Source organism: Scomber japonicus, chromosome 18, assembly GCF_027409825.1.
Source record: "Scomber japonicus isolate fScoJap1 chromosome 18, fScoJap1.pri, whole genome shotgun sequence".
Taxonomy (NCBI): Eukaryota; Metazoa; Chordata; class Actinopteri; order Scombriformes; family Scombridae; genus Scomber; species Scomber japonicus.
In genome coordinates, this window is record NC_070595.1 from 6211342 (window position 1) to 6239161 (window position 27820).

At 39.7% G+C, this 27820-nt stretch overlaps 1 protein-coding gene across 1 annotated transcript; it reads right to left on the minus strand.

The window, feature by feature from the left end:
* LOC128378675 (uncharacterized) lies at window positions 1–27820 on the minus strand. Its single transcript, XM_053338242.1, has 8 exons — window positions 27634–27820; window positions 24283–24594; window positions 7066–7380; window positions 3176–3484; window positions 1693–1986; window positions 1251–1574; window positions 591–725; window positions 1–476 (listed from the first exon to the last, which is right to left on the minus strand). The coding sequence occupies exons 1-8, from the start codon at window positions 27818–27820 to the stop codon at window positions 1–3; spliced, it is 2352 nt and encodes a 783-aa protein (XP_053194217.1).

Here is a 27820-nt window from a genome sequence, read left to right on the forward strand (position 1 = left end):
CTATATATAAATATCCACAATTTGTTCACAAAATAACTGGTTTTCATGGTCTACATTTTCATAGTCATTTTCATCATCACTGAAATTGTCATCTTCTTCTTCCTCCTCTCTGTTGTCCTCTACAGTAACAGCCTCCACAGTTATGTAAATTGCATCATTGTCCATCTCCTCATAATCATGATCTTCGTCACTCTCTGGTGTCTCACAATCGAAACCATCCTCTTCCTCCACTAACCCTGCTTTCTTCGTTGTGTATACTGGCTCAATGTTTTCATAGTCTTCCCCATCCTCCTCATCTTCATCATCTTCGAGTTTCTTCTCATTGTACACTGGCTCAACATTTTCATAATCCTGTCCGTCCTGCTCATCTTCGTCATCGTTGAGATTTGTCTCAGTGTACACTGACTCCATATTGACATAGTCTTCCCCCTCCATCTCCTCATCCTCGTCATACTGGTTCACAACACTGACAGCCACTGAAACACAAAAATGTGTCATGAATGTGAAATCAGTTTGTTACGAGCAAAAAATTCCTTGGACTAAAGTGTTTATTAAAAATGAAGGAATTGTGTGTTCTGGTGAGCACAGACCTGGACTCATGGCAATGGTTATGGGATGTTTGGCTCTTCGTCTTTTCCTGCAGACCAGACAGACCACCAACAAGACCAGCAGGAACAGCAGCAGACTCCCAGCAGCTACTGAGGATACCAGCAGCAACAAAGGGACTATAGGAGGAAATAACATCATATTCAGTTATTGTTCATCTTCAAAGCATATCTGATACTCTACAAGTATAAATTACTCCACAAGTCACTGCTGCAATTTTTTTTCCTGATGTAATTATGCCATATGAACTGAATTATTGCAAAATCTCTGTTCAGGCTGACCCTAACCCTAAACCTAACCTTTAACTCTAACTTGAAATAACTCTGACAGAGAGATCATCTAAAGTTTAGTCTAAAGTGAATTGTAGTGATTATATTTGTGCACTTGTCTGTGAACATTCTCAGTCATTTTAAAGCAACTGGACTTAACAATAAATAAATACATGTAGACGATTTTGTAGTGTTTGGGTGCAATGAGGAAGCAGTCAACCATTTAGATATATTTTAAATAGTATTTGTTATTTGCTCTTATTTCCTTCTTTTATGACTACACAAACCTACATCATCTGCATACACTTGCATTTTAATTCCAAAACAGTCAGTGGTTCTCAAATCTTTTTACATCAAGGACCCTTACTTACTTACATTTAATGGTAACAACAATCGGTGCTGTCTCTGGTGACCTGAAGTCCCGTCTGGACAGAGTGACTTCATACACACAGCTGTAGTTGCCCTCATGTTCATACTCAGCTACAGGGAAGTTAAAGGAGGCTGAGAGGTTGACTGCAGGTTTGGTGTTGGTGATGTTGGAGCCAGAGAAGATGAGCAAGAAACGGCCTTCATGATAGCTGGAGTTAATGGAGCAGGTCAAGACAAAGCTGTAGCCCCTAGTGACCTCTGCACCTTCAGGACCCCAGACCAGTCCTCCATTAGGAGATGTCAGGGAGATGCTGGGCTGCTGCAGTGGCACTGAGTACAAAAGGGGAAATATGTTTTTTTCAAAACACTTTTTAATGATTGTATGCTGCAGTACTGTTGTGTGATATTTGTTGTGTTTTTATTGTATTGATTAATTTCTTTTTCTCACCATTGACAGAGAATCTGACAGAGTCACTCAGGGGGGAGCTGAAGTTTCGTATTGAAATGCTTTTCTCATACTGACACTTGTATGGTCCCTCATTATCAAAGTTCGTGTCAGGGATGTTGAAGGTAGTAGAGTTGGTATTTGATGTTTGAGTGTCTCTGAATGAGCCTGAGGTCATCATCAGAATGAATGTTCCACCTAAATGCTGAGTTGAGATTGAACAAGTGATGCTGATGCTCTGACCCCAGTTAACCTCACCAGCAGGATTCATGGAGATGCTGGGCTTTGGGAGGTAATCTGAAACAAATAACACAGTAATCAAGTTGAGTCACAGCATTCAGTGTTGTATCTTTGATTCACTTTTGCCTTCAATTTTTTTCAGAGTTCAATGAACATGTAGTGGTGAGACAACCACAGAGGCAACTACTATGGACAGAATTGACATGCACCAATTACCAAATAATCACCAATTTACATGCTTTGTTTATCCAATCCTGTCTTTAACTGGATTCATGATAAATGATAACAATAATAAAAACTTAAGTACACGCAAAAGCCTGCTAGTTCACTGCTAGTTTGATGTATGCAACCCATGCCGCCCCAGGCAAGTGTCAGTTAACTTTGTAATAAATGGGGTTGTTTGTCATTCAGATTTCGAAGTGGAAGTTGCGCATACACTTTTTGTCGAATTAGTCAGCCATGTGTGAGTATGTGCGTGCATGCGTGACTTTACACCATTGTTCTGCATACCAAGATAGAGCTGGGGTTAACAGCTCTAACAGCTCTTGAATTTTTCACACTGTCTAACTGCTTTCCTGTTATCACCCTTATCTTGATTAAAGGACTGAATTCTGAGAACTGATCCATTTTGAGTTGTGCATTTGAGTCCATGACTCCAAATACAGACTTCTCAAATAGATTCTTAAATGTTTGAGCCTGAATCAGGTCTGAAATTTGACAGTGGACAAGGTGAACAATATGAAAAGACCTGAGTAACACCCTCAGAATCCAAGGCTACAGGACAGATGACTGTTTGTGGGCGTCAACAATCTGACCTCATCATGAGGAGGAAGTAGAGGTAACTGCAAACGGAGCATTGCCATTTTCAGTATACACATATCACAAAAATCTAGCCCCTTTTAACTTTTAACATGTTATTGCTATTTATGAAATGTACTTTGGGTGACACTTCAAGGATAGACAGTGCAGCATTCCTTTAACTGTGTTTCTAAACAGTAACAATGAATCACTTTCTATATTGGTTCACTTTGGAGAACTGCTTGGTTTTCCTAAATATCAGCTTAACATTGAGCAGACTTTGTAAATATCTTGTCAGTGTAGCTTTTCTGTTAAATTAGTTTTGCATTGCATTTTGCAACTCATATATCAGCATTGCTTTATAAAGCCCATCAGACTGCCAATCAGACTATTATTATATTATTACATCACACAGGATATCATATAAGTGATTAAAATGTTTTCTCACCTGAACAGACAACACCAGCATCCTCTTTGTGTCCACAGTTGTGTGTCCCAAATCCTTTGTGTTTACACTCAGTTAGAGACTTTTCACTGCCTGAACAGCTCACCTCATCAAGCCAGATTCGTCCTGTTCCTTGACCAAAAAGAGCAGATTGAGGGGCACTAACAGCTGTCCCACAGGACAACTCTCTGCAGACCACCTCAGCATCCTGTAAGTCCCAGCCATCATCACAGACTGTTCCCCAGGTGGAGTTGTGATAGATTTCAACTCTTCCAGAGCACTGAGTGGACCCAGATCCAGCTAATCTGACATCTAAAACAGAACACAGAAGACAAACTATTACTGGATAGAACAAGTTTCTCTTATGTGTTTATCTTGAGAGTAGTTTTACCAAAACCATTATTATTGATACTCTTTTATTATCGAGACTGTGGAAGAAACAAATAACTACAGTCACAACTGCCAGTAAGATATAATGCTTTTCATAGTTATTAAATGCTCAACAAATATTTACACTTACATCACAGTTTCATGAACAGTGGACAACATGTTGCAGAGAGTGGTTAGCAGCTGTTTTCCAGCAATGAACGGTGTTGACACACATCACAAGTCACAGTGACTGACTGAAAGAACTGTTAAAAATCCATGTGTATGTGATTGGTCACTCTAGTTTAGCCACACCCTGCAATCATTTATTGTTAGCAGGTGAGGCTCATCACTTCTCAGTCCTTAAATGTAGCTGTGAGCAATCACCAGTAGTTATGTGCTCTCATCAACCATATTATTTACATTAGATTTAAGTTACATCATCTCATTTGTTTTGATATGCTCCCATATTGTAAGGATTACGGCCAGTCTGTTTTTGTTTGAACTTGTATTACAAGACATACGCCGTGACTGTTGTGACCTTGTTTTCTATGTTTGGGCATTTTATGTTACTTTTACGCACTTTACGTTTTGTGACGATTGAATTGAAGGTGGTTGCTGCTCCCTTCATTAGAAGAGTGCGGTGTGTATGTGCCAGATCCCATTTGGATAAATTGTTCATGTAACTTGCAGGTACGTTAATCTTTAAGTTGGATGGTTTTGTTTAATATTCTCCTGAGTGGTCTTTAGATTTTAACTACTGAAATATGTTATTGGATTAATATATATTGTATACATGTCACCATATACTTTTGTATAATGTGTTTTCTTTACAACAGGAACTGGAAAATGATGTCCGCTCCTATGCCCTACTTCCTCTGGCTACTGCTGTTTTTGCCTTTTTACAAATGTATTTATTGTATATGGTTACCTGGTTTAACTGTATAGATTGTTAATTTATGATAGCTGGTCTGTGTTTCCTTGGTCAACTCAGTGGTCTGATTTATTTTCTTTTATAAACCAATCTTGTGAGTTAATGACATAGTTGAGGCTCTTTTTAGTGTTAGTGTAGGTGGGCTGTCATACGCTTACAGGTGGTGGGTCACTGGGTGGGGTTTCCCCCTGTGTAGGTTCTATGTGCATGCTTAAGTTGCTGTATATTCTAACCGAACCGTGTGCCTTTTTGTTTTGCAGTGTGTGTGTGTGTGTGACCTCTTCTTCCCGTACCTACTGGTGGTGGTGGTGACCCCCCTTTCCTCTCACTCCTCTAGGCCTCCCTTTTGCACTGGTAATCATCTTCCTGTAGTGGCGTCTATTTACTGAATCATAAATATATTTTGGTAATAAATCCTAAATTTGAACCTGTCCCAAATTTTATTATTTATGAGTCTGAAATTAAATCTGTGTAAATAAACTTAGTGGTTGAAACTGGAAATTCACATCTCTGCTCCTTTTTCTCTGTACTATAAGAACATGTTAAAGTGGGTATTCTCTGGGTGAATGTCCCAGGGTGGCGTTGTCACACTTGCTGTCAGGGTTTTTAACTGCCCTGGTCCCATGTACAATTATTCTAAATACTTGATTCAAAAGTTTCCTCACCTAAACAAACAACACCAGCATCCTCTCCATGTTCACAGTTGTGTGTCCCAAATCCACTGTGTCGACACTCAATTAGAGACTTTTCACTGCCTGAACAGCTCACATCATCAAGCCAGATTTGTCCTGTTCCTTCACCAAAGTGAGCTGATCCATTGTTGATGAGTGATGTCCCACAGCCCAGCTGTCTACAAACCACTTCAGCATCCTGTAAGTCCCAGTTATCATCACAGACTGTTCCCCAGGTGTTGTTGTGATAGATTTCAACTCTTCCAGAGCACTGAGTGGACCCAGATCCAGCTAATCTGATCTGACCATCTATCAGGGACAGAAGACATCAGAATTTTATAAATCATTTTCAATTCTGAAATTCTATGCATCACACAGGGAAATGGACTGACCTGCAGCAGTTGAAGTTGAAGTGAGGAGAAGAAAGACCATAGGAAAGAAAAAACACAACATGGCTCATTATATAAACTGAAAAGTGTTGAGATAAGAAATTGCGGACTCTGCACAAATCCGTCATGGTGAAGCTCTCGATTTACCAGTCGATTTTCCTTCCTACCCTCACATATGGTCATGAGCTTTGGGTAGTGACCGAAAGAACAAGATCACGGGTACAAGCGGCCAAAATGAGCTTCCTCCGTAGGGTGGCTGGGCTCTCCCTTAGAGATAGGGTGAGAAGCTCAGTTATCCGGAGGGAGCTCGGAGTAGACCCGCTGCTCCTCCGCATTGAGAGGAGCCAAATGAGGTGGCTCGGGCATCTAATCAGGATGCCTCCCGGACGCCTCCCTGGTGAGGTGTTCAGGGCACGTCCCACCGGTAGGAGACTCCGGGGAAGACCCAGGACACGCTGGAAAGACTATGTCTCTCGGCTGGCCTGGGAACGCCTCGGGATCCCCCGGGAAGAGCTGGACGAAGTGGCTGGGGAGAGGGAAGTCGGGACTTCTCTACTTAGGCTGCTGCCCCCGCAACCCGACCCCAGATAAGCGGAAGAGGATGGATGGATGAGAGCATATAGAAACAGTAACTAAGGTTTGTTTTGGTCTCCACCAACTCCTGAGAAAAATATATTCCTCTTTACTTGTTACAGGTCTGAAAAATCTGGTTTGTGTTTGCTGAACTGAACGTAGAGATATTATAAAGAGTAATATTGGAAACTACTAGCTACAAACTGAATATCTGAAAGGCAAACATATATGACTAGATATGCATACACCACTTTAATATAAAAGATAACATTTTTAGTAAATTGTAAACCTTTCATTAATTCCACTGACTCCTACAGGATGTAACAAAGCATAATTAAGAACAGACTGAAGTTGATATTCTGCCCTTGATATACTGTAGTTACAATATAACCATGAGACAAGTACAGGGCACATAAGCACACACTACCAATAACAGCAGTTCCCCTTGACAATCATTTAACCAAAACCAGTCTATGTGTTAGTTTCAATATTCTAGTCAAACACAGAGAAGCATGTAGACTCAAAGGAAGCTGCTTATGGTGCAGGAAGGCAGCACAACTGCTTACTGTTTGTGATACCAGCAGGGGCGACATTAGACCCTTTTTAGGGGGTCACTGCTCTCTGGTTGGTACTTTATTCCGCCTCGCTGTTCTGTATAAAAGGTCCAGACACTGAACAGGGGGAATCATAAATATATTTTGGTAATAAATCCTAAATTTGAACCTGTCCCAAATTTTATTATTTATGAGTCTGAAATTAAATCTGTGTAAATAAACTTAGTGGTTGAAACTGGAAATTCACATCTCTGCTCCTTTTTCTCTGTACTATAAGAACATGTTAAAGTGGGTATTCTCTGGGTGAATGTCCCAGGGTGGCGTTGTCACACTTGCTGTCAGGGTTTTTAACTGCCCTGGTCCCATGTACAATTATTCTAAATACTTGATTCAAAAGTTTTCTCACCTAAACAAACAACACCAGCATCCTCTCCATGTTCACAGTTGTGTGTCCCAAATCCACTGTGTCGACACTCAGTTAGAGACTTTTCACTGCCTGAACAGCTCACATCATCAAGCCAGATTTGTCCTGTTCCTTCACCAAAGTGAGCTGATCCATTGTTGATGAGTGATGTCCCACAGCCCAGCTGTCTACAAACCACTTCAGCATCCTGTAAGTCCCAGTTATCATCACAGACTGTTCCCCAGGTGTTGTTGTGATAGATTTCAACTCTTCCAGAGCACTGAGTGGAGCCATTCCCAGCTAATCTGATCTGACCATCTATCAGGCACAAAAGACGTCAGAATTTTATAAATCATTTTAAATTCTGATAATATAAAATGATTCTAAGCATCACACAGGGAAATGGACTGACCTGCAGCAGTTGAAGTTGAAGTGAGGAGAAGAAAGACTATAGGAAAAAAAAAACACAACATGGCTCATTATATAAACTGAAAAGTGCTGAGATAATAATTGCGTATTTAAATGAAACAAATTCAAGAATCTTTAAAATTTTATCCTCCTTCCTCTAAACTCTGAATACAGACGTCTGTTTCTTAGAACGCCATTTTAGAAAAAGCTTAAAACCACGATGTACAGAAACACTTCTGCTTGCCCTCACCCTTGCTAGAACACTTCCCCTTTCTCTAACTTGTCATTTGTTTTTGGGTTTTTTTTCGTGGTAAATTAAAACCACAATGTGAAAGGAACCAGAGCTGCAAAACTCAAGCAACACATTTGTGTATAAAAGTGACTTTTTTACAAACACGGCACTTCTGAGTTATTACCTCAGTGTAGTACATGAGTTATTTATTGTTATATTATATACACATATTCATGCATAAGTTATAATCCTTAGGATTTTTAATGACATCAAACTCAATCTTTGATACTATTGCAACAGCCATTAAATATATTTAAATTCAATATTTCTCTATATTGTGGCTTTTATTGGTAGTGTCAGAGTCTGCCATGGTTGTGCTGGATTCAGAGAGTAAACAAGTTTATCTCATTGGTTATAGACTCACTGTTTATGTCACACCATATATATTGTAGGCTATAGAGCATAGCAACAGTAACTAAGGTTTGTTTTGGTCTCCACCAACTCCTGAGAAAAATATATTCCTCTTTACTTGTTACAGGTCTGAAAAATCTGGTTTGTGTTTGCTGAACTGAACGTAGAGATATTATAAAGAGTAATATTGGAAACTACTAGCTACAAACTGAATATCTGAAAGGCGGAACATATATGACTAGATATGCATACACCACTTTAATATAAAAGATAACATTTTTAGTAAATTGTAAACCTTTCATTAATTCCACTGACTCCTACAGGATGGAACAAAGCATAATTAAGAACAGACTGAAGTTGATATTCTGCCCTTGATATACTGTAGTTATAATATAACCATGAGACAAGTACAGGGCACATACGTAAGCACACACTACCAATAACAGCAGTTCCCCTTGACAATCATTTAACCAAAACCAGTCTATGTGTTAGTTTCAATATTCTAGTCAAATACAGAGAAGCATGCAGACTCAAAGGAAGCTGCTTATGGTGCAGGAAGGCAGCACAACTGCTTACTGTTTGTGATACCAGCAGGGGCGACATTAGACCCTTTTTAGGGGGTCACTGCTCTCTGGTTGGTACTTTATTCCGCCTCGCTGTTCTGTATAAAAGGTCCAGACACTGAACAGGGGGACAGAGTTGCTCCGCCAGTAAGCAGCTACAGAAGGTGGCTATGTTGATTTTCACGTATACAGTACGTGTTCTATTAAAAGCCTTTAATAGGCTAGTTTAATCCTTTTTAAATACATATTCATTAAATTGTGTTCAGAAGACTCATTCACCTCTCGTAACATATCTTATAATGTGATAAACTCACCACTTAACATAGTCACCAGTTAAACTGAAACACCGGATTGACTGACGAAAAAAACCCGGTTAATCAGCTCCACCTCAAACCTCTGTGAAACCTATGTGAAACACACATAGACATAGCAATAGCACTATGCTGCTTTGATTGGTTCAGTGTAAAAAAGGCTTAAAGCTACCCTTACATTTTTCAATTTTTCCACTTTTTTTGTTTAGGTTAAAATGCTATTAATAAGGTAATGGCACTCTAAAATGTTAGAGAGATCCACCAGGTATAGAAATTCATCATTCTTCCATTCTCATAATATTCAGTGAAAACTCTGACCAATCATATCATTTGGTCCAAATGCTATGATTGGCCGAGCGACCTGCCTGTTTTCCCCTTCCACATTACGTAATCGTGCGCGCACCCCTACCCGGAAGAGAGTCTGTTGTGGATCCACAGCATTATATCCATGATACACGGAGATAGCCGTAAACAGACAGTAACGACTGACAGTGACAGACAAAAGCGGGACATGGCTTCCACCTCCAGCCGCTCCCACGGGGAAAAATAAAAGTTTATTAGAAAAAGCTACAAAGAAAGAGCTTAATGCTACAAGAGCTAAAACAAGAATCGACATCGGCTCTGCTTTCGAGCGATGGAGGAATCTGATGAAACTTCATCCAGAGCTAAAAAGGAATGAAATGGTCGCAGAGTTTCTGCTTGAAAATATTTTTATTTTGCATAATCTAACATTCAACATCTGAAGCAGCTCTTCTGCACTTTATACTGTATACTGGTTGGAGCTGCAATATGGACAGGAGACTCTCATTAAAGAGTCAGGGACTGGAGGTTTTCATTTAGCAGTCTTGTATAAAGTACTTGAAAGCGATATTTGAGTAAAAGTACAGGTATCTTACCAGAAAATGACTTTGGTAGAAAGCCCTTTTAAAATATTACTTGAGTAAAAGTCTTAAAGTACCTGACATTTAGTGTACTTAAGTATCAAAAGTAATTTTCTGATATAAAATGTACTTAAGTATTAAAATAAAAGTAAAGGTTGTTTTTTTTTGAAGTGAGCGGTTAGAATTTTGATTATGCATTTCATAATCAAAATTCTTGAAAGAGGCTTGAAATTCTGCCATCATCAATGGTGACTAGCTCTCTCTCTCAACCTCCATGTGTTATATGGACAGACTGCACGTGTCTTTCAACTGGCATGAAGTTATTAACTGAAACTGAAAAGGTGTCTGTTCATCTTCAGAAGAAGTTGATTTTCAAAGTTGTGAGAATTCAGTCTCGCTCTTCTTGGACTGAAAACGAGTCCTGCGATGCTGAAGAGCCTTTCACAGGCCGCTGAGGCAGGTAGAGGAGTGTTCAGCTTCACGGAAACCTTGGGAAGGATTTCAGCAAGTCTATGTGATCTGCTGAACAGGCCAAGTCAGGGTTCCTACTCCTAACCTGAAATTATTTTCCAGGACATTTTCAGCCGCTACAGAGACAAGTTATCATGTCATACACTAACACATTCCCCTGTCCCGCTCAGTCTTTGTTGGTTGTACAGCTACTTCCCTCTCCTGTGTCTTTTGAAGTAGCCCCCCTCATAAAATCATTCATCTCTCATTCTTTAATTGTCCAGCTGTCTTGATGTGGTCTTGCCCTCGTGCATGACTCTTTAGAGCTGACAAACCCATGTTGCCAACATCAAAAGACTTTCTATAAAATTTGCAGTATGCCCTGTGTATATCTCCTGACATCTCTCCTAGCCAGTCCCTGAACTGGGGGTCTTCCATCCACTCCCTTTTGAATTTGGAATGTCTTCCTGACATTGTCACTCACTCCTATAATAAGAGGACAACACAAACATTTGAAACTGTCTACTGCCCATTTTTTGTTGTTTAACACACACACACACACACACACATACACACACTGCACTTTATTTTCTCATCCCCAGCCACCCTATATCCATATCTGTGTAAATAATTTTGTCCTATTTTTATTTTTATTTAACGTGTGCCTTAGTATGCAATACTTTTTATTTATTAACATGAACCTCTATTCTATTCTATTTATTATGCTATTGTATGTAAGCTGCGGGTCCAATAAATATTTCGTTATCCAGCATAATGACAATAAAGACTCTCTTGACACTTGAATAAAGTCAAATTGACTGATTGATAGCTGTAATGTTAAATCACATTCATTTATGCTAACAACAGTGGAAATAAAAAATGACCCCACATTTAAGTTTTAAGTTAAGGTTTGTTATTTTAATTTTATGTACTATCCATTCCTCCATAATTCAAGATTTATTTATTAGTAACCATGGATACATTTGTTGCGCGGAGAGATTCAATATATACACTTATTTTTTTCACTATCCCCATGATGTCTACCTGTTTTGATTGTGTGGATTCATCCTTTGTCCACGTTGTACGGAATTAGAATTGTAGCTGCGATCAATTCAGGGTCTCCTGACATGTGGCCAAAACGGTTCTTGATTCCCACCTGCAAGGCTAGTTAACTAGCCTTGCAGGTGGGTTGCTGAGTTGCTGAAATGTGCTATACGAATAAATGTATTCGTATAGCACATTTCAGCAACAAGCACTGAAACCAAATGCCAAAGTAACACATTTTGAAAAGGACATTTAAGTATAATTGAAATTAATCACACTCCTCAGCCTCCCTGGTAAGGTCTATTCGGGGGTGCTGGAGAGGAGGGTCCGTCAGGTAGTCGAACCTTGGATTCAGGAGGAGCAGTGTGGTTTTCGTCCGGGCCGTGGAACAGTGGACCAACTCTACACCCTCTGCAGGATCTTTGAGGGTGCATGGGAGTTTGCCCAACCAGTCCACATGTGTTTTGTGGACTTGGAGAAGGCATTCGACCGTGTCCCTCGGGGGATCCTGTGGGGGGTTCTCCGGGAGTACGGGGTATCGGACCCCCCCTGGCTGTCCGTTCCCTGTACGACCGGTGTCAGAGCTTGGTCCGCATTGCTGGCAATAAGTCGGACTTGTTTTCAGTGAGGGTTGGACTCCGCCAGGGCTGCCCTTTGTCACCGATCCTGTTCATAATTTTTATGGACAGGATTTCTAGGCGCAGCCAGGGTGTGGAGGGGGTCCGGTTTGGTGACCTCAGGATTGGGTCACTGCTTTTTGCAGATGATGTGGTCCTGTTGGCTTCATCAGACCGTGACCTCCAACTCTCGCTGGATCGGTTCGCAGCCGAGTGTGAAGTGGTCGGTATGAGAATCAGCACCTCCAAATCCGAGGCCATGGTCCTCAACCAGAAAAGGGTGGAGTGCACTCTTCGGGTCGGGGATGAGATTCTGCCTCAAGTGGAGGAGTTCAAGTACCTCGGGGTCTTGTTCACGAGTGAGGGAAGGATGGAGCGTTAGATCGACAGGCGGATCGGTGTGGCGTCTGCAGTAATGCGGACTCTGCACAGATCCGTCGTGGTGAAGAGGGAGCTGAGCCGAAAGGCGAAGCTCTCGATTTACCAGTCGATCTTCGTTCCTACCCTCACCTATGGTCATGAGCTTTGGGTAGTGACCGAAAGAACAAGATCGCGGGTACAAGCGGCCGAAATGAGCTTCCTCCGCAGGGTGACTGGGCTCTCCCTTAGAGATAGGGTGAGAAGCTCAGTCATCCGGAGGGAGCTCGGAGTAGACCCGCTGCTCCTCCGCGTCGAGAGGAGCCAGATGAGGTGGTTCGGGCATCTAATTAGGATGCCTCCCGGACGCCTCCCTGGTGAGGTGTTCAGGGAGACCCCGGGAAAGACCCAGGACACGCTGGAGAGACTATGTCTCTCGGCTGGCCTGGGAACGCCTTGGGGTCCCCCGGGAAGAGCTGGACGAAGTGGCTAGGGAGAAGGAAGTCTGGGCTTCCCTGCTTAGGCTGCTGTCCCCGCGACCCGACCCCGGATAAGCGGAAGAAGATGGATGAATGGATGGATGAAATTAATCATTAAAGAGTTAAAACAATATAAAATAAATACAAGGATAAAAGTTACCTGTAAAGCATCCACCAGAGGCTTGCAGTACTTTAGTGACAACTTGACTCAAGTTTGATGGTCAGCAGGTTGATGGTCGGAAGTAGCCAACCCATCATGGCATTTGCTTCTGCTTGCAAGATGTTGGTTGCCTGTGCAACTGGGCTCATGGCAGCAGCATACTCCCCAGATAGCAAAACTCTTTTGGCCCATATCTGGCCCACACCTGACATGTTCATCCGGCCCACATACAGCATGGAATGATGGCACTTGGGCGGTCCGCTCATGTTTGCCAAAAGTGGGCCATAACCAAGCCATCACAATGCCAGATGTCAACCAAAAACACACCAAATAAACCAGTTCGGCCAAGACTGGCCCAAATATGTTTCAACAAAGGTGGGCCAAGTATGTTTCCTTATATGTGGGCCTCTTTAGGCTCACATCCGGATTAGTCATTGCCATACTTGCCATATTTCGGCCAAAGATGGGCCATATTCGTTTTGTGATATTTGGCCCTAATGTCATTTACTACATGGGCCAGTTTTGGTTCACGTCTGTTTTGTCCGGGCCAGAAGAATGCCTACAGTGCCGGATCATTGCCTCAAGTGGCCCACATCCGCATGCTATCTGGGTCTGTAAGGAAGGCACGTTCAGCTGGATTGAACCTGTGATGAAAACAAAGACACAATATAATTGTTTATAATAAAACTAAAACCAACAAAATAATTGCTGGATGAGTAATTAAGTAAAATGGATCAATGATGAGTGGAAGTTGGGATACAATGTGAAAGTTATTAGTGTCCAAAAAAGGATTGGAAAAATATCGTAAGTAAATAAAATCGTAAGACTTCATGTTCAGTTATGATGAAATAAAACTAAATAAAACATACATAATTCTTACTTACATTGGAACCTTTAAGTTGATGCAGATGCCTCTGATGGCCCCCTCTCCCTTTTCTTTCATTATTCTCAGCAGTCTTTCCACTGCCAGGAACACAGAGTTCCACCTTGTAGCATTTGGGCGCAGCAGCTGGAGGGAGCAAGCATCTTCAACAGTTTCTGCTGCAAGGGTGGATATTCCACATTTATTCCAAAGTGCATTACACTTGCCAAATGTTGGTACACTTTCTTGTACACCTCATTGGATGTTGCTTTCATGGCGTCAACTGTAACTTCCGACTGCATTGTTGTTCTCATCTTCACTAAAAACTTGGAAAGCTTTTATGAAGTTGGAGCCGTTGTCGGTTGTTGTTCGCACAATCTTCCCCCGAATTTATAGGAGTGGTTGTCATTCAGGGCACTTGCCAACACATCAAATGTGTGTGAACCTCTCAGTTGTTTACAGGCTAGGGCTGATGAGCATCTTTTGAGACTGTTAGGGTCAATCCAATGGTCAGTAACACCAATGAAGCTCCGCCTTCTAGCAGACCAGCAGCAGTCAGTAGTGGTGCGATATGGTCGACTCCCCTCATGGCCTCAGTCACCGCCTTCTTCATTCCCATGGAGGCATCATCAATCATGGAGCACAGGGTCAGCCATGATATAATTCTTGCATTAGGCTGCAGTTCCTTCACAAAATCTCGAAATGGTTGTTGTTCAACAACATGGAATGGCTGGAGCCCTTGGACCACATACTTCAGGATAGCTTTGTCAATGGACCTCTGAGACACAGTCCTGATGTTCACCAATGTGGTCTGCCTAATGGTGGAGGTGGTGGGAAGAGTCTCAGGAGCCGTTTTTCTCTTTCTTGATGTCAGCTCTTCATATTTTTTGAGGTGGCCTGCATGCTTTATCTGAAACAATGAGAGAAAGACATTTTATAAGCAAAACAACTTAAGGTACAGGGCTTAAAAGTTACTCAACAATAACAGTCAAATGACCATTATTTGATATTATCTTTACCTAATTGCAAGAATTATAAACACTGGAAGCCCACCCCTACCACCAAGTCACTAACACTATTAACTTGGACTTGGGTTCATTGCTGTTGTTGGGGTTGTGTAGCCTGTACTGTATTTGTGTTAACTGGTCGTTTGTCTCCTGTTTGTTACTAGCTGACCTACATAAAAAAAATCCACCAACTCGTTGTGTGGCATTAAAAGCACTTTGACTTTGATCAATAATGTTAAATAACGTTGATATTGTGGCTTCATTGAATGAAAATTAATTTAACCTACCTCGATGTGCTTCTTCAGGTTGGACGGGGAGTTTTTGAATGCCAATATTTCAGTGACTCTTTGTCGGCATAACAGGTACTTAATCCGGTAGGAAGAATCTTTCACTCCAACGTATGAAAATATTTCTTGCAAATACGGTCACCGGTGTGTAACATTATCTTCGTCACCACCACAGACTTCACCAAGTTCACCACTGTAGTTGGGATGCTCGTCAACTGCTATCAGAGTGGTAACGTTGACATGACAACAAACAGGCATTACGTCACCAACTCAAATTTCTTCTGATTTTAATTTGTAGTAACGAGTAACGCAGATGGTTAGGAGAAATGTATCGGAGTAAAAGTACACATTTTATTTAGGAAATGTAGTGGAGTAAAAGTGAAAGTTGTCAGAAATATAAATAACTAAGTAAAGTACAGATATGTGAAAATTCTACTAAAGTACAGTAACAAAGTATTTGTACTTCGTTACGTTACAACACTGTCATTTAGTGAACATTTAATATAATTTTTCATCAGCAGATGTTACAGGTGATGGTATAGATCAGAGGTCTTCAACACTGGGGTTTGCGAAAGTTTTGGTTGATTAGACATTTTTTTTATATTCCCCCTTGCAATTTTTTCCACAAATTGAAATGTCTTTAAATACATTAACATGAATCCAATACACTGTAGTGAACAGATAAATGCAGGCAGAAGACGTCGTTCAGTCAGCAATGCACACATTCAGCGATACACAGGAGCTCTTTCAAGCTGAGCACCTGTCCCACTAACGAGGTGGACCCGCCCCTATCGCTGCTGTGCCAATCACGAGGCCATACCTTGCACATGTTAAATAAAAACATTAATATATGAACCTGTGTATTACAGACATCCCAACTCTCCCGAAAGTTCCGGGAGTCTCCTGCATATTGATAGCGGCTCCCTGATGCCCGCAAATGAGATCCAATCTCCTGGAATCTGGAGCGAGCAAGAGCGCGAACTAGAGAATGACTATGCGCGTGTGTGTTTGTGTAACTATAAATGCAGCGCGTTATAGTTATAGTAGAAATGCGCTAGCATAATGCTAACGAGTGCTATAACTGCCGTTTAAATTCTATAAATGCCGTCAGATTTACATAAATCAATAAACAGATTATAGTCAAACAAACAATCACTGAAACATCAATTGACATAACTTACTTATCATTTAAGGACGCACATTAGGGAAAATAAAGTTAGCCGGCTTCATAGCGTGTAACACAATAACCTGACAGGGAGGAAACCATGGCAACAACAAACTAAGGTTCCGCCTTCAGTCTTTTTAACAACATCATATGTAATAACGCTACGTTTGACTGTATTTGTTGTAACATTACAGTTTTTTACCGGATCACATTTAGCATATTGATAACGGACCTAAGTTAGCTCTAGATAAGTACCTAGTGTCGGGTAAACTGTGCGTAAATAATGCCAGATCTCTCACGATTGGCGCTCTTTCCATGTTTGGTAAAATGTACAGTTTATCAGAATTTAACTTTCCGCTGTAACCAGAGGTGGTCCTGACACTTGCAGAGCGTTAAAGTTCTGATGCTACAATCGGCCCTGGTTAGCAGTGTAGGTTACTGTTTGACAGCCCCAACCCCCTGTGTTTTTAACATTTTGACACATTTTGTTTCCACCCATTCAGTATTTGCTTTCTCCCTACAACACTACAACACTAGTTCTTGGTCACATATCACCAACTCATTAATACAACTTTCAGGTGTTCAAAGACTGTGTCTGGAGGATTATTACTTCTTTAAAATGTAGTTTTACTACTATGCAGGATTTTCCTAAAATGTTGCCAGAAAAGGTCAACATGACATGTATGCTTATGTATAAATGGGAGTATATGTTCATATGTATTTGTAAGATGGATTACTTTAAAACATTTTTTTACATTTGTTTGACAGCAGAAACAAGCTGAAAATGTAACTTTTAGTTGGGTTTTAGTTATGGTTAGGTTAGCAGGCATTAGATTAACGAGAGTTTATTTGCCCACTGAGTCTGGAAACAAGGTTGATGAATGAAGTCAAAGACCAAAATAATCAGCTTAAAGGTGCTCCATGCTGGTCCATAGAGCAGAGGGAAACTTTAGAGTTTTTGCATTTTTTCACAGTGTTTGGGATCATCACACTGAGCCATGCTGGGATCACTCAAGTGTTTTTCCATTACAAAGCACAGCAGGTAAAAGAAGTTGTTTACCCACTAGAGTGTGCTGTCTAATGAAAATGCAGTAAGAATATGACCTCTACAGTTCACAGAGGTGGGAAGTAACAAAGTATTTGCACTTTGTAACTGTACTGAAGTAGATTTTCCAGGTATTTATTTTTCTGAAGACTTTTTACTTTTATATCCTACATTTGAACACAAACATCTGTACTTCCTACTCCTTACATTGACAAAACAGGCTTGTTACTTTCAACCTCAGTGACATTATATAAAGACAACATGACATGCAAATAAGCAATAGAAAACAGATCTTTTTTTTTTTGTTTTGGTGTGTGCGCTGCTCTGTGTCACCCCCGGTAAGGAGTGGGTAAGTTAGGTGTGGGCCACAACTGATTTGTTAGTTGTTCACCCTTTCATTTTGGCAAATCTGCATAATTGAAATAACTGCATGAGCTATTAGTACTTCCTGTTTGCACTATAATAATACACAGACTACCATCATCACATCACTAAATGTGATGACTAGGTAGCAAGATGTGAAGTTATAAGAAAATCTGTTTACCTATGACTTCTAAGCAGATTGTTGTTGCTGTCTTTGGATGCTACCAGTCTTGGGGAAGCCACTTTGCAAGTGTAACTTGTAAAACTACATGTAGTTCAGCCTGTCAGTAGTTTGTAAAACTACAACTAAAAAAAGCTTTAGCAACTACTTATACTCATTATACTCAACATGTGGTGTATATGAAACAAAATATAATAGCCTACAAAAAATTCACATGCCAGCAGAAATATGCCTCTCAACTCAGTTTTATTTTATTTTATTTTTTTAAAGAAAAAACATTGACATTTTTGGTCAACATACTGTTGAAATACTACAAAATATGAATGTAGTTTAACTACGAGCAAGTTACAGCAAATTGTAGTTAAACTATGTAGTTCAACTATAGTTTAAGTCTCCCCAACATTGGGTGCCGCTCTCACTGCAGAGGTTAAGTAGAGCTGATTCCAGTGGGCTGTGTATGATGTTAGTGTGTTATAATGGCACCAGCTCAGTCTGAGTGTCTCCAACAACACTTTCAAAACTCAGGTGATGAATATTAATACACCACCTCCAGCAACAGTTTTACAGTTGACATGCACATATTTTGCTGTATATGTATATATTGTATATTAATATCTACTGGAACAACTTTGCATGATTTACAGTTAAAATAAGTCTATCTTATACTGTCCTTTTATGCAGTGCCTCAGTTTACCATTGATTAAATGCTGTGATTAACACTCACCTGCTGCTCTCCCCAGCAGGACTCAGTGAGTTGTAATATATGCTGAGAGGGCCGACTGCAGTAACCCTTGACGACCTCTATCACCTCCTCCTCCCTTACACAATGGTGTGTTACAACACACTGTGGTGCGAGGGCCCGTTCATCACTGCACTAATTTGACTGAAAGTCCACATAAAAACACATAATACACAAACGCACAAATGTTTCATGACTACTGCAGTGACACTGTTATGCTTCTGTATAACAGGGAATAATAATCACATGAGTGATTGTGCCATCTATGATTGAATGCCCAAGACAAATGTCTCCTAAGGTAGACGATAAAGGTTCATCTTATATTATCTTATACATGATATCAATAAATTCAAACAAAAATAATAACATTTTTAAAACATGTGCATTCAGCATCTGAGGCAGTAGTTTTCCATGCATGTGTTGATGTTTGTCGAATATTTTATTTTAAGGGGAATACTAAACCATTTTGTTATGTGGACGGACAAAAAATTATTAGTGCTACCAGTAGCAACTGTGCATCCTTTTGTTGTTAGGACAGTTACATGTGTAAATAAAGTCCAGGTCATGAAAATGCTGTTAATGCTGACAGCAGATCCAGCTATGCTGTCTTAAGCAGAAACTGACATTTCTTCTAACTATGGTTCAGAGGACAAGTGTCATTTCAATAAAATTATGTTTTGTTTGTTCCTTGAACCTCTGCTCTGGTCTTCAGTGGGACAGATTAAGATGAAAGTAAAAAGAAAATATCGATGCATTTAAACCACCTGGTGCCCTCTACTTTCAACCACATCTCATGGCCTTCCTCAGCAGACACAGTTTGATGATTTCAAACTTCAGGATATGGTGTGTAATAGAACATGGACATTGAGTCGTACAAAGCCAAGAAGAAATACAAAAGCCTCCATTGGGGCAAGTTGTGAATTTAAGTTTAAAACTGTACTCTTTCTCAGTGTCAAATCTTCACACACAGACTAACTTACACTTCCCAGGATGTCACTCCAGATCATGTTAAAATCACCCCACCTCTCATGAAGAAATAAATACTGTTTGAATGGGGTTCTTGATACATTAAATAACATTGTAGCACACTTGAGTAAGACACTCAGTGGGCTTTAGAATTATATTCACTCTACTGGGTTCTCAGCAAACAAAAAAATACTCACAGACAGCGATACATTGTTAGTTACACATTTCTGTCGTTTTATTTAATCACTGCACAACAATGTATGAGTGCTGCTGTAGTTTTCCTGACAGATAGCAATCACAAAGCATGACCTCCATCTTGTGGTGAAACTTAGTTACTACATCAACAATGTCCAATGCCTGTGTAATCTAGTTGGAGCACAACTACTTATACATCATACAAAAAACATCAGCAGCAAATGTTAAACAGATGGATACACAAATCAGGACCTATATATATATAAATGAACAAATACAAACCACTATTTTACACATCTTAAAGAGAACTGAGATTATAAATGTTTGCAGACACATGGCATGTGTACTCTTCTAGTTCAACATGTATCTGCTCCAGCCATTTTTTATTTAATTCACTGTCTCGATAGTTCCAACATTTGGTGGAAATGTTTGCTGAAGAACTATTGTTCAGTCCTTTGTTCATGGAAAGCACTGTAATGCTGTTGACCTGTAGTTTTTATAAATATGCTGGTGTTCTCTATAAATATTGGTTTTATTCACAAAATAACTATATTAATCTATATATTCATAGTCATTTTCATCATGATTGAATTCTTCTTCTTCTTTCTCCCTATTGTCCTCTACAGTGACCTCCTCCACTGCTATGAAAGTTCTATTATTGTCCACGTCCTCATAATCATGATCTCCATCACTCTCTGGCTGCTCATAATCATCACTATCCTCTTCCTCTACTAACCCTTCTTTCTTCTTCGTGTATACTGGCTCAACGTTTTCATAGTCCTCCGCGTCCTCCTCATCTTTATCGTCTTTGAATTTATTCTCAGTGTTTACTGGCTCTACATTTTCATAGTCCTCCACTTCCTCCTCATCTTCATCATCTTTGAATTTATTCTCAGTGTTTACTGGCTCTACATTTTCATAGTCCTCCGCGTCCTCCTCATCTTCATCATCTTTGAGTTTCTTCTCAGTGTACACTAGTTCAACATTTTCATAATCCTGTCTGTCCTCCTCATCTTCATCATCGTTGAGAATTGTCTCGGTGTACCCTGGCTCAATGTTTACATAGTCTCCCTCTTCCACCTCCTCTTCCTCATCATACTGGATCACAACACTGACAGCCACTGAAACACAAGCATCAGAAAAAAATGTGTCATGAACAATTCTAAAATCAATTTGTTAAAATCACAACATTCTTTGAACTAAAGTGTGTATTATAAATGAAGGAATTGTGTGTTCTGGTGAGCAAATTGTGAGCACAGACCTGGACTAATGGTGGGGATTATGGGATATTTGGCTCGTTGTCTTCTCCTGCAGACCAGACAGACCACCATCAAGACCAGCAGGAACAGCAGCAGACTCCCAGTAGCTACTGAGGACACCAGCAGCAACAAAGCGACTATAGGAGGAAATCATTTTATCATCAGTAATTATTCATCTTCACTGCATACCTGAAACTCTTCAAGATTACTCCACAATTCATTGTTGCAAAACTGTTTCACAGACATAAATTCAAGAAAACACAATATTATCATTACTGTAAAAGTAATGCCTTTGAGCTGAGCCATATATTTTCCACTCTTGTTAAATTGCTTAATTTGAATTGATTATACACACAAGAGAATAAAACATCAAATACAGGACCTGGATCTTACCAGTAACAGAGAGTCTGACAGAGTCACTCAGTGGGGAGCTGAACGATTGACTTGAAATGCTTTTCTCATACTGACACTGGTATGATCCCTCATTATCAAAGTTCACATTCGAGATGTTGAAGGTAGTAGAGTTGGTACTTGATGTTTGAGTCTTTTTGAATGAACCTGAGGTCTTATTCAGAATGAATGTTCCACCTAAAAGCTGAGTTGAGATTGAACAAGTGATGCTGATGCTCTGACCCCAGTTAACCTCACCAGCAGGATTCATGGAGATGCTGGGCTTTGGGAGATCCGCTGAAAGAAAACAGCACAGTAATCCAGTTGAATCACAGCATTCAGTGTTGTATCTTTGATCCACATTTTATTTCAATTTTCCATGAGCACGTAGGTCGTCTGAAACAAATAACAATAATCAAGTTGAGTCACAGCATTCAGTGTTGTATCTTTGATTCACATTTGCTTTTCCTTTGCACCAGTTACAAGTTTTGTTCATCAACCCTGTCTTTAATTGGATTCATCAAAAATGATAACAATAATAATAAGTTATGTACAACACACTCCCTTTTATTTTTGCTTACTGTATTTCAAGCTTCTTAACACATTTTAATGGGTGGAGTCATGGTGATTTACTTGTTAAATACAGTGACAATAAAAACATCAAAAATGTTAAACTCCTGCATTGAAATTCCAACTTCAGTGAAATTAAAGATCTTGTACATGCTGTACATGTAGACTACTTAAAGTATAGTTTCATATGTGTGTGTATGTGTGTATATATGTATATTGTATATGTATAGATACACACACACATACTGTACATACATACAGTACCAGTCAAAAGTATGGACACACTTTCTCATTCAAATGATTGAGAAGGTACTGTATATACGTACATACACACACACACACACACACACACACACACACATATACATATATATATATATATATATATATATATATATACACATATATACACACACACTGTAATAAATGGGGTTGTTTGTCATTCACATTTCAAAGTGGATGTTGTACACATTTTGTGGAATTGGCCAGCCATGTGTGAGTATGTGCGTGCATGCATGACTTTACACCATTGTTCTGCATACCAAGATAGAGCTTGGGTTAACAGCTCTAACAGCTCTCAAATTGTTCACACTGTCTTGATTAAAGGACTGAATTCTAAGAACCGATCCATTTTGAATTGTGCCATTGAGTCCAAACGTGTTTCAGACATGACGGTGTGACGTCACGGAAACACAATCAACCAACATCTATAAAATCTAAGGAACCTTTTTAGGGGCTGAGCCAAAAGACCTACAAGTAAGGCGCTGACACCCCTGACCTAAATCCAACAGGGAGTGCAAAATTTGCCTTTAAATGTACGATTTTTGCAGATTTTTTGCCTCCTACAAACATTTCTTTTCAAACTTAAATAGTTGACTTAGCACACCCTGCTGCACCTTATTCCTCTCCCATTCAATCCTAAATCCACCTGCTGCCTCTCCTGCTCTCTGCCATGCTGTCCAATCATTAACTACCATGGCAACGAATGTGTGTGTGTGTGTGTGTGTGTGTGTGTGTGTGTGTGTGTGTGTGTGTGTGTGCAGCTGGCACAAGTTGAAGCACTGTGCCACTCCTCTGATATCTGTGCAGTCTGTCAACTATTTCACTGACATTCCTGTCAGAGTCTAGATCAAACAAGAGCATGACCTACAAACATATCTACAGGTTTCACTGGAAATAAGTTCCTCTCCTGTTTTACTTATCAAAGTGTTGGCAGTTCATTTCAGTTGCTCAGTCTAAATGTCTACACAGACAGACAGACAGAGAGAGAGAGAGAGAGAGAGAGAGAGAGAGAGAGAGAGAGAGAGAGAGAGAGAGAGTGACTGTGTGTGTTTGTGTGTCTGCGTATGTGTGTGTGAGTGTGTGTCTGTTTGTGTGTGTATGTAATGTATATCTACTTATTGCAGTTTCCAATCAACGCTGAAGGCGTCTAAATGCCCCTAACAGGAACCTTTCCACTTCGCCATGGCCTGACATGCACAAGGGTGTGAGGTCCCGGCCAACACTTCTTGCAGATTTAATGCTTTTTATTTTTTTTCTTATCTTAGCGCTATCTTGTTCTGTGTATGTGCATGTCTGTGTTTGAGTGTCTGTATCTCAGGGTGTAGGCGTATGTATATATTATTATGTGATGACAACTGAAAGTGATTGTATGGAACTTTGTAGATGGGCAATTTAAGCACACTCAATTCATGTTAGTTAATTTCTAGAAGAAATGATAAGGATTTCATTTCTTTCTATTGTACTTTACTCCAAATACAAATTTAACTAAAATAGATTCTTAAATGTTTGAGCCTGAATCAGGTCTGAAATTTGACAGTGGACAAGGTGAATAGTATGAAAAGACCTGAGTAACACCCTCAGACACCAAGGCTACCAAGGGGGACATTTTCACATATGTTCACTTCAACCCACTGAACTTCAAATTGTTCATTACTTTTTTTTAAAGTACTTTGGGTGATACTTCAAGGATAGACTGTGAGTGCAGCATTCCTTTAAACAGTGTTTCTAAACAGTAACAATGGATCACTTTCTATATTGGTTCACTTTGGAGAACAGCTTGGTTTTCCTAAATATCAGATTAACATTGTACAGACTTTGTAAATATCTTGTCAGTGTAGCTTTTCTGTTAAATTAGTTTTGCATTGCATTTTGCAACTTGTATATAAGACTCATATATCAGCATTGCTTTATAAAGCCCCTCAGACTGCCAATCAGACTGTTATTATATTATTACATCACACAGGATATCATATAAGTCATTAAAATGTTTTCTCACCTGAACAGATGACACCAGCATCCCTATTGTGTCCACAGTTGTGTGTCCCAAATCCACTGTGTTGACACTCAGTTAGAGACTTTTCACTGCCTGAACAGCTCACCTCATCAAGCCAGATTTGTCCTCTTCCTTCACCAAAGTGAGCTGATTGGGCACGAGGTGATGTCCCACAGCCCAGCTGTCTGCAAACCACCTGAGCATCATGTAAGTCCCAGCCATCATCACAGACTGTTCCCCAGGTGTTGTTGTAATAGACTTCAACTCTTCCAGAGCACCGAGTGGACCCATTCCCAGCTAATTTGATCTGAACATCTATCAGGCACGAAAGACATGACTTCAGAATGTTACAAATTATTTTAAATTCTGATAATATAAAATGATTCTATGCATCACACAGGGAAATGGACTGACCTGCAGCAGTTGAAGTTGTAGTGAGGAGAAGAAAGACTATAGGAAAGAAAAAACACAACATGGCTCATTATATAAGCTTAAAAGTATTAAGATTTTTAAAAAGGCTATTTAAATGAAACAAAGTCAAGGATCTTTAAAATTAATTAATCGTAAAGTCCTCCTGTCTCTAAACTCTGTAAACAGACATCTGTTTTTTAGAACGCCATTTTAGAAAATGCTTAAAACCACTATGTGAAAGAAACACTTCTGCTTGCCCTCGCCCTTGTCCTTCCCCTTTCTCTACTGGTGAGTTTAATTCTTGGTAGAAGAAAACCACAATGTGAAAGGACAACAACTGTAAAATTCAAGCAACACAGTAAACAATGCATGATGTATGTAAACACAAGTTTATCTCACTGGTAGTAGACTCACTGTTTATGTCACACGATATATACTGTATATGTAGTTATAATATAACCACAAGAAAATGACAGGTCACATACAGTAAGCACACACTACCAATAACAGCAGTTCCCCTTGAAGCACATCTCATCAAAACCAGTCTACGTGTTAGTTTTAACATCCGAGTCAAACACAGGAGTCAAACAAAGGAGACTGCTTATGGTGCAGGAAGGAAGCACAACTGCTTACTGCATGTGTTAACAGTGTAGGCTAGCTTCACCACCCCAACCTCCTGTGGTTTTTACACTTTGACATATTTTTTTCCACATAAGGTCAAACGTTGTTTCCTTCCTACAGTACTAGTTTCTGTGAAGATATTACCAACTCATCATTAATACACATTTCAGATCTTCAAAGACTTTGTCTGGAGGAAGATTCCCTTTTTTTAAAATTAAATAAATCTACCTAAAAACTAAAAAAACAACAATACATGTCAAGACCTATACAATAACAATCCCTCTCAATCATCACTTACTAGAAATGTGAGGTGATGTATTTATCAGATACCATGCCCTCTGCCTTAAAACACAAAATGTGTGCTAACTGGCACATGTCAAATGGGTTTTTCCTAGAGTTGTAACATTTTATGTTTACCTGCTTTATGTAATTTAATGTCTTAGAGTGTACAGGAATAAATAACATGGATGATATTATATATTGTGGCTACATTCATTCAGGTGTTTGCAGAACAAGCTGAAAACAGAACTGTTATAAGTTTAAGATATTATCACCTTATAAAGTTGATGAATTGAATTGCCCATGTTCACATGCAGCAGATGCAGACCAATGCAACCTGTAAAATATGTGACTCTTAAGCTCCTTGACTATGTTAAAGCTTGTCTCTAACTTTGGCTGTCTTCTGTGCATCAAACTTTCTAGTACCAGTGTAGTTTGTCTGTTTTGGACAAATCGAGCACAGAAAAGAAAGAAATACCACTACTCCACTCTATCAGGAGAGAGTTATGTGAGGCAGTGATGGAAGAAGTACTGAACTATTTTTCTTAATTTTGTAGAAATACCAGGAATAGTAATACTATTCACTTTACTGGGTTCTCAGCAAACAAAAAAATACACACAGACATAGGGATACTTTGTTAGTTACATGTTTCTCATGCATCTCATCACTGCACAACAATGTGTGAGTGCTACTGTGGTTTCTCCTGACAGATAGCAATCACAAAGCATGACCTCCATCTTGTGGTGAAACTTAGTTACTACATCAACAATGCCCAATGCCTGTGTAATCTAGTTAGAGCACAATAACTACTTATACATCATACAAACCAAATCAGCAAGAAAATGTTAAACTGAACAATAGACAAATTAGGATCTCGGACAAGTAAATGTAGAGTGTGTCGTTGGCATAATGTCACTATTCTCACACTAGTCTATACATTTTAAAGAAAACTGAGATTATAAATGCTTGCAGACATATAGCAGAGATTTGCACTCATCTACTTCAACATTTATCTGCTCTGCTTTCAATATTTGGTGGTAATGTTTGCAGGTGGACAATGGTCCAGTCCTTTATCCATGGTAACCTCTATAATACTGTTGAATATTTAATATATTCAATATATTCAATATTTACATGCAAAATACACGTACAATTGCATTGAAATGAATTGCGACAATCCTGGTTGTGCAAGCGAGAATAAAAACAAGAATATAAAAATATGTATCTACGTAAGAAGAGGGATAGGGGGAGGGAGAGCTATGTACATAACACAATAGAAATGAGATACAATTATACAAATATACAATACAGTGCAGTACAGTGATCACACTGTAGAGAGCTCTCCTGTCCAGAGCAGTGCAGTTACCATACATGCATACTAGGGATTAGCGAGTACAGCATTATCTGTATCTGTATCTGTACTCGGGGTCGGGTTGTCCGTTGTCGTGAAATGGGCGGGGTTGTAACCGGTATGTTATTAAGCGAGTTTTATTTTAAATGAGTTGATCAGAAATTCTTATATTTATTGCTGATTAGAAAACCAACCCTTTACAGGACAGCATCAGCACTGAGCTTCAGATCAATGGTTTTGATCACAATAGCAAACAAACTATAGAACAAGTTTCGCAACAATGAATACAACACATGCATGCACATAAAATGTAATGAACAAGAGTTTTCATACTCAACATAACTTTCTTTTTTTAACTTTTATTTTTTTTATGATCAATGTGATTTTGTGTGTGTGTGTGTGTGAGTAAGAGAGAGAGAGACGGGGGGGGGGTGTAAATTAATTTGTAATATTATTTATACCACTACTACCTTTATTTTTTTATGAAACACAGCAAGAAAGCGTCAGACACTTCACACGCGTGAAGTAAAAAAAACTGGTTAGTGCCAGCTGACTGTTAAAAAAAGAAAAAGAAAAAAAAATCTCCAACAGGCAGAGACGCAGCAAGTTGCATTCTATCAAGCACCACGTCTCAACGAACCCACGTTTACCAGAACTCTACTGGCCTACTCAACTCTAATACATAACATACAGGTGGTTATGCTCCTGGTGAGCACACACTCTATTGCTGTGGTGTAGAAGGCCTTCTGCAGAACTGTGGAGATGTTGAATTTCCTCAACCGTCTGAGGTGGTACAGGTGCTGTCTTGCCTTCTTCACCAGGGTGGTGATGTGGGTGGACCATGTTAGGTCCTCAGATATGTGAACTCCAAAGTACAT